This window comes from Coenobita brevimanus, chromosome 29 (genome assembly GCF_032717465.1).
Source record: "Coenobita brevimanus isolate Jiangsu-jjx chromosome 29, ASM3271746v2, whole genome shotgun sequence".
Lineage (NCBI taxonomy): Eukaryota > Metazoa > Arthropoda > Malacostraca > Decapoda > Coenobitidae > Coenobita > Coenobita brevimanus.
In genome coordinates, this window is record NC_136982.1 from 40,861,083 (window position 1) to 40,874,262 (window position 13,180).

At 46.5% G+C, this 13,180-nt stretch overlaps 1 protein-coding gene across 1 annotated transcript in view; it reads left to right on the forward strand.

Moving 5' to 3' along the window:
- Positions 1-10,831: 10,831 nt before the first annotated feature.
- The window catches only part of LOC145394895 (vascular endothelial growth factor receptor 1-like), a 53,660-nt gene continuing 51,311 nt past the window's right edge, over positions 10,832-13,180 (forward strand). The window contains exons 1-2 of the mRNA XM_080268646.1: positions 10,832-10,899; positions 10,985-11,178. Of these exons, the coding sequence (XP_080124772.1) occupies positions 10,832-10,899; positions 10,985-11,178 (262 nt within the window). The remainder of the gene's footprint in view (positions 10,900-10,984; positions 11,179-13,180) is intronic.

Genomic DNA, 13,180 nt, shown 5'->3' on the forward strand with positions numbered 1-13,180 from the left:
AAGACAGAAAGCGGTGCCTAAGGAAAGTAAACGGGTGCGTGAGAAAGGAAGAGAGTGCGTGAAAGGTCAGGTGAGAAAACAGTGTATGAAGAAAGAAGAGTGCGTGGGACGGTAAGAGAGTACGTGGGACCGTAAAGAGTGCGTGAGACTGTAAAAGAGTGCGTGAGACCGTAAAAGAGAGCATGAGACCGTAAAAGAGTGCATGAGACCGTAAAAAGAGTGCGTGGGACCGTAAAAGAGTGCGAGAGACCGTAAAAGAGTGCGAGAGACCGTAAAAGAGTGCGTGAGACGGTAAAAGAGTGCGAGAGACCGTAAAAGAGTGCGTGGGACCGTAAGAGTGCGTGAGACGGTAAAAGAGTGCGTGAGACGGTAAAAGAGTGCGTGAGACCGCCCCTTGACAAAACTCTATACACTATTGCTCTTCGTGAGGAATTTGGACAAGGCTGGCCGGAACGTGGAAGAGTGGGGAGGTGGAGGGGAGAGGGTGGGGAGAGGAGGGTGGGGTGGAGAGGTGAAGGGGAGAGAGGAGGATGAGAGGAGGGTTGGGAAGAGAAGTGGGGAGGGTTGGAGATTTAGGATAGGAGAGATGGGGAGAAAAATAATGGAAGAGAGAGAGGAGGGGGAGATTAGGAGCTTGTAGAGAGAGTGTGTGATTGGGGAGAGATTTTGGGAATGGGGGAGATGTGGAGGTGAGAAACTGGAGATATCAGAGGGGATATATGTTGAAGGACTGCGTGGAGAGACTGTGGGGAGATTGTGGGGAGGAACCGGTGAAGGGAGATGAGGGGGAGATTGTGGAAGGGGATTGTGGGTAGATTGTGAGGGAGGGAGCTAGCGAAGGGGAGATGGGGAGGGAGATTGCAGGGGAGAGAAGGAGAAGATTTTTTTTTTTTTAACGCAAGAAGAAGGAACCAAAGGCCAGGATCCCACAGGTATTGTTCCTTCCAAGAAAAAAAACAAAAAAACAAGATAACAAAGAGCCAAATTCAAGATCCGTTCATTTCGAGATGCCTGGACACACTGCGTTTGAAAGACTGGAGATCATAGGCAGTAAGAAATACAGACAGAGGGAGACAGTTCCAGAGTTGGCCTATTGCATACATGAAGGACTGGGAGTAACAGTTAACTCTTGCATTAGAGAGTTGGACTGAAAAAGGATGAGAGTTTGCTGCTAGACGGGTGCTACGCGCCCGCCGTAGTGGTGGAGGGATGCAAGCAGACAGTTCAGAGGAGCAGCGACCTTTGAAGTACCGATAGAAAAGAGATAAAAATGCAATAGTGCGGCGAAGAGACAGAGGCTGAAGGGAGCAAGTAAGAGGAGGAGAGTTAATGAGACGAAAAGCCTTTGACTCCACCTTGTTGAAAAAAGCTGTATGTGGGGAGACTCCCCACACATGAGAGTTGTACTCTACACAGGGGCGAATAAAACCCGTGTATAAGGCCAATAACTGTGCAGGGGTAAAAAAGGCACGGAGTCGGCTTAGCACACTTAATCTCTTGGAAGCAGATTTTATGAGAGGTAATATGATCTTTCCAAGATAAATCCTGCGAGAATGAAACCCCAAATACGTTTAAAGACTGTGGGGGAGGGAAGCAGGAGAGTGTGGGGGAGGGAGGAAGGGGAGATTGTGAGGGAGGGAAGGGAAGGGAGATTACTGGAAAGGGAGGTGAAGATTGTGGGGGAGGGAAGCTCGGAGATTGTGGGAAAGGGAGGGGGAGATTGTGGGGGAGGGAAGAGGGAGACATTGGGGAAGGAGGAAGGGGGAGATTGTGGGGGAGGGAAGGAGAAATTGTGGGGGAGGGAAGAGGGAGTTTGTGGGAAAGGGAGGGGGAGATTGTGGGGGAGAGAAGAGGGAGAGTGTGGAAAAGGGAGGGGGATATTATGAGGGAGGGAAGGGGGAGATTGTGGGGAGGGAGGGGGAGATTGTAGGGGAAGGAGGGGAAGATTGTGGGAAGGGAGGGCGAAATTGTGGGGGAGAGAAAGGGAATTCGTGGGGAGAGAAATGGTGGTGGGGAGATAAAAGGGGAGATTAGGATGGAAATTTGTGAGTTCTGATCAGTGTTAAAGGAGAGGAAGATTGAGAAGCAAGGATGGAGGAAGAAGCACTGGAGGTAAGAAGGGGTTGGGGAGATGAGAGGAAGATGGAGGGAAGATGGAGGTGTTGGGGAGAAGTGGGTTTGGGGGAGGGGAGAGTGGGGAGGGAAGAAGATTATGCGGAGAGATTTTGTGGAGAGACTGAGAGAGGGAGGGAGGTAGGGGAGGGGAGTGATGAGAGAGAGAGTGATGAGGGGAAGAGAGAATGGTTAATGAGGAGAGAGAGCCCAGAGGAGGGGAGAGAGCGGGGAGAAGGGGAGTAGAGGAAGGGGTGTGGAAGAGAAATGATGGAGGGAAAAGGGAGGAAAAGGAGGGGAGAGGAATTGGGGTGTGGGGAGAAGATGATATGGAAGGCATATAGAGGGGAGAAAAAAGGAGGGGGAAGCAGAAGAGGTTAGGACATTGGTGATAAAAGGAGAGAGAGAGAGAGAGAGAATAAAATACTCAAGACGTCCTCGGTCTGAAAAGGTTGAAAATGCGGCTGAAAATCTATCTATCTATTTCCAGACGCCTCAATCCCGTTTGGGGTGGCCACAAACAAATCGCCTCCAAGTCACCCTGTCCCCCGCCATTTCACTGCCCTGCTCCCAACTCACACCCCCCTCTCTCATATACCTCTCCACCCCGTCCCTGAAATGTCCTTCCTTAATCCCCCACTACCTCCCTCAATCCCCCCATAATCCCCCACTACCTCCCTCAATCCCCCCATAATCCCCCACTACCTCCCTCAATCCCCCCATAATCCCCCACTACCTCCCTCAATCCCCCTATAATCCCCCACTACCTCCCTCAATCCCCCTCCTTAATCCCCCACTATCTCCCTCAATCCCCCTCCTTAATCCCCCACTATCCCCCTCAATCCCCCTCCTTAATCCCCCACTATCTCCCTCAATCCCCTCCTTAATCCCCCACTATCTCCTTCAATCCCTCTCCTTAATCCCTCACTATCTCCCTCAATCCCCCACTCCAGCGCTTTTTTCTATCCTCATAAATCTCTCTCACCCCTTTCAGGTCCTTTGATGGCCAGGTGGTGTCAGATGGGAGGGTTGATTTGACTAGTAACCAAGGAGATTCGTGGAAGGTGAAAATATAAAGGAACTATACGTACCTCCCTCACCTGTAGCTTCCACACCCATCTGTTACATTATCCACTGCTCCCCCTTGCCCCCTGCCCCCTTGCCCCCTTGCCCCATTGTCCCCCTTCCTTCTTTCTCCTTTGCCCCCCTGCCCTCTTGCCCCCTGCACCCTTCCCCCTTGCCCCCTTTCCCCCTACCCCATTGTCCCCCTTCCTTCTTTCTCCTTTGCCCCCCTGCTCCCTGTCCCCTTGCCCCCTGCACCCTTCCCCCTTGTCCCCTACCCCATTGTTCCCCTTCCCTCTTGCTTCCTTGCTACCCCTGCCCCCTTGTCCCCCTTCACCCTTCACCGTTCTCCCTTTCCCCCCTCCTCTTTCTGACACGGACCTGCCACCACGGACATACTGTAATTACCTTCACCCAGGACACGGAGGGGGGAAGGGAAGGGAGAAGGGAGGACAGGAGGGGAGAAGGAGGGGAAATGAAGGACCCAGGAGGGGAAAGGAGGGTGGGTAAGGACACGGGAGGGAAAGAGAGGGTAGGGAAGGACACAGGAGGGGGAAGGGAAGGTAGGGAAGGACACAGGACAAGGAAGGGAGGGTGGGTAAGGACAGAGGGAAGGGAGGGTGGGTAAGGACACATGATGGGAAGGGAGGGTGGGTAAGGACAGAGGGAAGGGAGGGTGGGTAAGGACACATGATGGGAAGGGAGGGTGGGTAAGGACACAGGAGAAGGAAGGGAGGGTGGGTAAGGACACAAGTGGGGGAGGGAGGGTAGGGAAGGACACTGGAAGGGAAGGGGAGGGAACAGAGGAGGCCAGGAAGGCAGGAGGGGAGGGGGCATAACATGTAGTTGGGAGCAGGGGAAGGGGAGGAGACATGACGTGTGGGGGGAAGGGGACAGGATACAGGAGAGGGAGAGAGGAGGTTGTGAGGGGCAATCACAGGATGAGGAAGGGAGAGGGGAAGGGGAGGGGGAGGGGAAAAGAGGGGTGACTAACACGACACCCGGGTCTCAGGGGGCCCCAAGTGTCCTTCCTTACTAGCTGGGTAAATTGGGCATCGCAGAAACGAACCCTTTTTATGGGGAGTCCTATGCCTTGGTTAGACAGGGAATATACATGCACAGAATTATTTTTCCAGCTTTTTTTTTTTTTTTAGTATATATACAGGGAGGTGACATTTAATATATATATACAGGGAGGTGTCGTTATGAATCCCATTCTTATTTTGGTATATATACTGATCGTTAAGGATTCAACTTGCGTTTATTGTTTTTTTTTTTCCTTTTTTCTGTTAATTTCTTTGGTCTACGTCCTTCCTTATTTGGGGAGTCGTATTAGCTTTTCAGAAATGGCTCTTCCCCTCTCCCCCTTTTCATTTTTGCTTGGCTGTAGGAAGAATATACATCCAGTGAGATCTGTGATTTTTTTTTTCTCTCTCTCTCTTTCGACAGTAACCTTGCTTTACTAGGAAATTAATGGAGGGTCTCTCTCTCTCTCTCTCTCTCTCTCTCTCTCTCTCTCAGATAGGGCAGGGATATACTTGGGGTTTGTCACGAACTTTTCCTTTTCTTGTTTCTTTCTTCATTTTCTTTTCTTTTTTCTTTCTCTTACGTATCTGTCTTTTATGGAGAGATTATATAAGCTTTCCAGAAATACTCGTAAGTCGTTTTAATGGGGCTTCGTGTGGCTAAGGGAAGCAGGGATATATGTACGTATGTATGTACGTGTGTAGGTATGTATGTGTGTATGTATGTATGTGTGTATGTATGTATGTGTGTACCCGTATGTATGTATGTATGTATAATCATTTTTAACTCATGGTAGGGACAACTCAGGTATTCTAACTTAAAGTATTCTATTCCATCTCTCTCCAGACGATTTTCTTCAGCTGAGAGTGAGCCATAGGAGCCTGAGAGTGTTAATCCCTCCTTCCGTGTCCTGCCTGACCGGTGGGGTAATGGAGGGTTTGGGAGTGGGATGGTTTTTATGGATGGTTGTGTGGTATTGTTAGGGCTGGGAGGGAAAAGTGTGGGGTATTTATTATTATTATTATTATTTATTATTATTATTATTATTATTATTATTAATCATCGTCATCATCATCATCATCATCATCATTATCGTCATTTTATGTTAACTGTATCAGTACGATGATTTCTATTTGCATTTTATTTTTAAGCGCGAAGGAATTACATACACAACTGGAGGGGCACTCAATGGAGCGCATCTCTCCGACAAGGGCAATGTAATTTCCAAGCCATTTTTCATAATGGGTTAGGTTTTCTCATCACCGATTAGGGTTTGACAAAAAATGTTTTCCGGATCCAGAATCTAATATGATCCGGATCTGTCCTGAAAGTTAATCGATTGTTCCCTGGGACATGAGCTATCCACTCACCAAATTTAGTCCAAATCTCTCTTTTAGTTTTTGAGTAATCCTGCTAACAGACAAACTAATGAACAAACAACGGTGGAAACATACTGTCCTTGTTGGACAGTATAGTTTCCCCCAGTATCACTTCTTACTCCACAGCACGCCGGGAGTGGTGAGGGCGCGGGGTTTTTCCAGGAGGGGATTCTAAGCGGAAGTGTTGTCATGGCAACCAAGAGTGTCACAGAAAACTTTTGGGGGCGAACTATGGTATTATTTATTTTTTCTCTGGTTTCGGAGGGGCTTTGAGTGTGTGTGTGTGTGTGTGTGTGTGTGTGTGTGTGTGTGTGTGTGTGTGTGTGTGTGTGTGTGTGTGTGTGTGTGCAATTATCCCCTTCATTACGTGTCTATAAAGGATTTTTTATTTTACCTTCGTTAGGAGGTATATGTTTTACCCTGCATTGCTTGGTTTGTCTGTCTGTCTGTCTGTTGTCTGTCTGTTAGCAGGATTACTCGTGAAATTATTAACCGATTTTGATTAAATTTTGTGGAAGGGTGATCCATGAGCCAATGAATAAAATATTAAATTTTGAGCTGGGTCCGGATCCGGATTTGGATATCCCGCACAATATCACCAAAAGTTCTAAATGAATTTCAATGAAATTTTGTGAAATAGCGTGCCATGAACCAAGAAAGAATTTTTACAATTTTAGAGCTAATCCGGGTCCGGATCCGGTTCCTTTTTAATGACAGTGGCACTGGCGGAGGTATGCGCTATCTGAGCGCTTTCTAGTAATATGATGTTTTCAGATTATGATGGGTGGAGTGGCGTGGTTATGGTCGTGATATACAGACAGGAAGGCCTCGTTATATGCTCATTTTATAGAGGATATCCACAGTAATTGACAGACTAATGGGCTATTAATATTTGATTGCTGATGATGATTCTGATTTGCCGCTTTGACCTGGTTTGCAGTAAAAGTTGTAGGGGAAAAGAGGTGATATTTTGGGACACACACACACACACACACACACACACACACACACACACACACACACACACACACACACACACACACACACACACACACACACACACACACACACACACACACACACACACACACACACACACACACACACACACACCTTAATCTCAAGTACCGCAGTGCTAAGAGCGGTACATTATGTAGGAGTAGAGAGTGACGATAACGATGACGAATATAGAAAATAGAGACGAATGGCATGTGGGGGTAAGGAGGATCGATAGCTGTGTGTGTGTGTGTGTGTGTGTGTGTTGGTTTTTCTACAGTTCTTCCACCTTAATTTGGCAAAGATTTTTCCGTTTGCATCTTACTTCGTCTAGCACAGTGGCAGAACACGACAATACTGCCTTTCACAGCACTTCCTCATGACTAGCACGATACCGCAGTGTTACGTCTTGTTACAGCTAAGTATTCAAGATGGGAGAGATGGCAAATATAGACATTTTAAAGTGAGAAGAGTAGAGCATCTTGGTGTTACTAGAGATCGAGCGTAAAAGAGAGCAAGGAGGAGTGCTGTCAAGTGAACTGTACTCCTTTTACTCTAACTTGACTTAAATTGCCAACTCTCTATCTTGAATTCATGACTGTAATAAGCAATTGACAACTGAATATAATGCTAGTCACGAAGAAGTTCTAAGGTAAGGGTGGAGGGGCGTTGTTTTATATTTTTCTGCCACTGAGCCACGTGAAATTAGCTCCAACTGGACGAAAACCTGAGCCAGGTTAAGATGAAAAGAGTATAGTTTGATGTGCTACGTGGAAAACAGACATAAAATGGATAACAGTGATGATGATGATGATGAAACTGATGATGATGATGATGATGATAATGATGAGACTAATGATAATGATGATGATGATAATGATAATGATGAGACTAATGATGATGATGACGATGATGATGATGAAAATGATAATGATATATACTACAGTAGGAGAGTATATATGGGATGAGGGTGTTTTTATGGCGTGTCGGTGGGGAATGTGAAAAAAAGTGTGACATACTCTTACCTATAAATAAAAGTCAAACCCTCAAACAATTATCTATACAGCCAGGGAATGAACTAGTAACCATCTTGTTTATAGGTCGCTTCTCGATCCGCAAAGACTAAGCTAACCTAACCTAACCTAACCCAACCTAACCTAACGTAGTCTAACCTAGCCTAACCTAACCTAACCTAATTTAATCCAACCCAACCAAACCTAACCTAACCCAACCCAACGCAACCTATCCTAACCTATCCTAACCTAACCTAACCTAACCTAACCTGACCCAACCTAACTTAACCTAACTTAACCTTAAAACTTGTAATCTTATCTCATCTCTGTCTCCTCACCGTTGGGTTAAGGCCTCTCCCATCTTCTACTATGATCCATTTACTCTTAGCCCGTTCCATCCACTCCCAGTAAGAATCCGAATCTCATTTCACCACTTTGTTCTTTGCCTCTCACTCCAAACTCTAGGTTCCCACTCCGTTATTCAGGCTGTTCTTTTGTTATATGTTCTGCGAAGGACGTGACCTGCCCACATCCAATTTTGCTTTTGTGGTAACGGTGATTCGGTTATAATAAAGGCGGTCGTTATTAGTGCCCAGGTGGTGGCATGTAAGGTTGCGTGGGTGGACTGCTGACCCTCGGGAATGGGCTTTTGTAGGTCATGTCCAGAACCTTACACATGACGAGATAGCGGTCCTGTCATCAAATATTTACCCCTTCTCTCTCTCTCTCTCTCTCTCTCTCTCTCTCTCTTTACATTTCATCACCGTACAGATAGAAATGTTCACTGATGCTGTACGTGTTCTTGACCATCACGTACAATTATTCATATATATATATTTTTATTATTATAATTGTAACTGAAATAGACGGTACTTCATTTATGTTACTGTGACTTTAGTTGGTAGTTAAAGTAGAATAGTAACAAAGAAAAGTGACTCGCGGATCGAGAGAGAGAGAGAGAGAGAGAGAGAGAAAGAGAGAGAGAGAGAATAAATGTTGTCCCTGCCTGGCTTGTTGTAAGGTGTTGTGGACCCTTGTAGTGTGGGGTAAACTGCTGGTAAGAATGTGTTAGGGGATGTTAAGGGTTGTTGGGAGTGTGTGTGGAGAGAGAGAGAGAGAGAGAGAGAGTGTGTGTGTGTGTGTGTGTGTGTGTGTGTGTGTGTGTGTGTGTGTGTGTGTGTGTGCCCTCTCCACCAAAACTACTACACCCACGACCACCACGACCTATATACATCACTACTACCATCATCACAACTAACTTTTTCTCTTCATCACACCTTCACCACCATCGCCCTCACCTCTACTCCACGACCCCCCACGACCCACTACGCCCACCTTCACTGACCACCACCACGACCTGCACGACTACCGTACTATACAAAGCCTCACTGTACCATAATTTCTACCATAAAGCTCACCATTACCACAAGTCCAACTACCATCACCCACGACCATCTCTTACCATCATCACTATAACCTATTTTGTCTGCTCTTTCTCCACTGTCTGTCTGTTTATCTATTTTTCCCACCTGTCTATCTGTCAGCCTGTCTCTTTCTCCACTATCTGTCTCTCTGTCTATTTTCCTATCTATCTCTCGGTCTGTCTCTTCTATCCAGTATCTGCATTCTATCTATCTTCTTTTCTTTCACGGTTTCTTTTTTCTTACCGTTTATCTTCTTTCTCTCCGCTGTCTATCTATCGGTCTGTCTCTCCACTGTTTGCTTTTCTGTCTATTTACTTTCTCTCTCTCTCTCTCTCTCTCTCTCTCTCTCTCTCTCTCACACACACACACACACACACACACACACACACACACACCTCACCATTCCCTGACCTCTTATCCTGAGCCTAATCTAGGGAGCCTAATAAGACCCACACGCAATCTCATTACAGTTGCAGTGCCTCATTCCACACCACGCCTCATTCCACACCACGTCTCATTCCACACCACGCCTCATTCCACACCACGCCTCATTCCACACCACGCCTCATTCCACACCACGCCTCATTCCACAGCACGTCTCATTCCACACCACGTCTCATTCCACACCACGCCTCATTCCACACCATGCATCATTCCACACCACTGCATACACTTCTTTCCTGACGCACCTGCAATCTATCTTAGAGTCATATTCTTAGAGGCCTTGGACGTGTCAAACATCTCCTTAGCGATTTATTCTGAGTATACCTGCGGGTGCGGCAAAACGAGGTGGAAATAATAGACGAACTTTTAACCGCAACTAAAAAATAAAAATAATAATAATAATAATAATAAATAAATAAATAAATCTTAGTTTGCTTCCTGCCAACTCAAGGAAGCAACAGCGTCTTAAGAATATTTTACCTGGTTAAATTCTCTAGACACACCTGTACCTACCAAACGACTCGGCACTTAAGCTCTGTTCCTACCAAATCCAGGAAATGAGAGCACTCGTGTAAGACTGCAGTTTTATCTCAGACAAAAAAAAATAAAAATAATAATAATAATAATAATAATTCCGATGACGCAGTTTTTCTCTTGTTATATGCACACGATTTCATTGAACAAAGGATAGACGTCTAGTATTGGAGTGGTGAATGGAGACTGTATCAATCTCCACAAGCTCGAAAATTGTCTACAAATATAACTAAAATCGTCTGGTGGCGGCAGTGATAGAAAATAAACTATCCAATAGCAGTGATGTAGTGAAAGCGATAGGCGGCTGCAAGGATAAGCCAAGAATGACGCCATCGTAGTGGGTGTAGGATTTACCGTATACCATTGACGAACAACCCGTGCACCAGTTCTCCGTCAGACTCAGGGAAAAAAACATCACAGCCAATGCGTGAACTTGCATCACCTAATTCACACGCTGTCCTTAGTAGTAGTTGTATTAGTGGCAGTAGCAGCAGTAGTGGTGGTAGTTTCAGTAGCAGCAGCAACCCCACGCTCATCTGAATGTGAAAACTGCCAGCTGAAGCTACCCCTCTTCAATAATCCACATTCCTCCTTTTGATGAATAGGAAGGAAGAAATCTTGTACAACGGGGCAGCAGATTCGTCCATTTATATTGATGCCACCACGTGAAGGCGTCCCTCTCCTACACCACTACACATCATGCACCACGCAAACTCACAGTCCTTCGTTATGGCGCCTAACTCCCAGGCTGACTGGCAGAAGACAGGCAGGAACAACACCCCCAGATTAACACCGCCTGATTGGTTTACACTCCCGCGGAATTACCAGCCACAATAACACCATGACAGAGACTCACAGACGCCACTGGCTCACAGACGCCTCACAGACTCAGACACCAGATTCACAGACGTCTGGGACTGACAGAAAACATAGACACTACAGACGCCTCAGATTGAATTAAACCACAGACTCACAGATGCCACAAACATTACAGACTCACAGTCACCACAGACCCACTCACAGACACCTCAGACTCAGATTCACACCACCGATTCAGACTCCACAGCCATCAGATTCCCAGACTTAAAGACGTAAGATTCACAAACGCAACAGACTCACAGACGCATCACAGACTCACTCACAGACACCACACAGACTCACAGACGTCACACAGATCCAAAGACACCAGTATTTCACTCCAGCACAGACGCCGTAGTCTCAGACGTCAAGGACCCACTCACAGACGCCACAGACCCACCCACAAACGCCACAGACCCACTCACAGACGCCAGACTCTCTCACTCTACAGACCCTTCAGACCCACTCACAGACGCTTGAATCTCGCCAAATACTCACACACACCCAGGCCGATGCGAGCCAGGCCGCGTGACTGGGTTTTGGTGGGTCCTTAATTGAATGTACAGGTATATGACGGTTACCTGAGGGGATGCAGGTACTTATCTATCTATCTGTCTATTTGATGCCGCTATCCTCCCCACATCCGACAGTTCATAACCCACCTACCTATCTTTCTTCCCCACTCCCCCTTCTATCCTCCCTCGATCCTCCTCCTGTCCCCCCTTTCCTCTCCAGGGCTTATTCCTTTTCCCTCACCCCTCTCCCCTATTCCTTCTCCTCCATCTCTTTCCACACTCACTCTTGTCTCGTCTCCTTTCTTTTCCCTTCCCCCCCTCCCTCTTATTTCTTCTTCCCTTCCTCCTCCCTCTTCCATTTTTCCTCTCCCATTCTTCCCCCCTTTTCCCCAGTCCGTTCTACTTCTCACCTCCTTCTACCTCCCATCCCCTCCCTCTTCCACACTCCCCTCTCACACTCACCTTTTCCATCTCTCTCCCTCTTACCTTTTCCTCCACTCACTCTTCCCTCTCCCCCTCCCCGCTCTTTCCCCCTCATCTCTTCCCCCTCTTCTGTTTCCACTCTTCTCTAACCCCTTCCTCTTCTCTTTCCCCTCCTTCCCCTCCTACATATCCCCTCCTCCCCACCAATATTGAGGCGTGGACCTGTCAAACGCAGGGTGGCCCGGGTTCACGTTTGATGTATGGGATATGAGTGGAGGATTGATAGGAGGTACGCGGTCTATCATTCGGAATCAACTTTTGCGCGTAGAGGAGGTGGTGGAAGGTAGACCTGAATTAAAACGGTAATTTATCAGTCTGTATATATGTATAATGTTATTAATCAGAAAATCTAGTTCCAGTATCTATCTATCAGTCTCTGTCCACCTATCTGCAGTATGTGTCTATCCGTCTATTTATCTGTCTGTTTATCTGTTTATCTAATCTCTGTCTGTCTATCTGTATCTCTGTCTGTCTATCTCTGTCTGTCTATCTACCTGGCATGATGGGAGCCACACACTAATGAAAGAGCGCTGTCTTTATAAAGGAACAAAGTTATGACATATCAGAAGTTACCATCACGCTATAGCATTAGTAAGTACCTGTCTCTCCACCTATCTGTCTGTCTGTCTGTCCATCAGTCTGTCTATCTATCTATCTGTCTATCTATCTATCTATCTATCTATCTATATACATTTACCACCTCAATCCATCTGTCACAACCCATCAGTCTGTCTAATCCTTCCATCCATCTATATCTACTGTATTTCTATCTGTCTGTCAGTCTATCTATGTATCTATCTGTCTGTCTATCTACCCCCAACACTGCCAGAGAGAGACGTGGAGAAAGCCCCGAGTCGCTTTAAGGGAGCAAATAAAATAACTCTTGAGGGATTCCAGAGAGAGATTGAAGTGAGAGAGTGAACTAACAGGATTCTCTCTCTCTCTCTCTCTCTCTCTCTCTCTCTCTCTCTCTCTCTCTCTCTCTCTCTCTCTCTCTCTCTCTCTCTCTCATCCTTTTCTTAATCCACACACAAAGACATTCTCCTCACACACACTATCTGGAATTTTACCTCTCTCTCTCTCTCTCTCTCTCTCTCTCTCTCTCTCTCTCTCTCTCTCTCATCTTTTTCTTAATCCACACGCAAAGACATTCTCCTCACACACACTATCTGGAATTTTACCTCTCTCTCTCTCTCTCTCTCTCTCACACACACACACACACACACACACACACACACACACACACACACACACACACACACACACACACACACACACACACACACACACACACACACACACACACACACACACACACACACGCAAAACCCCAC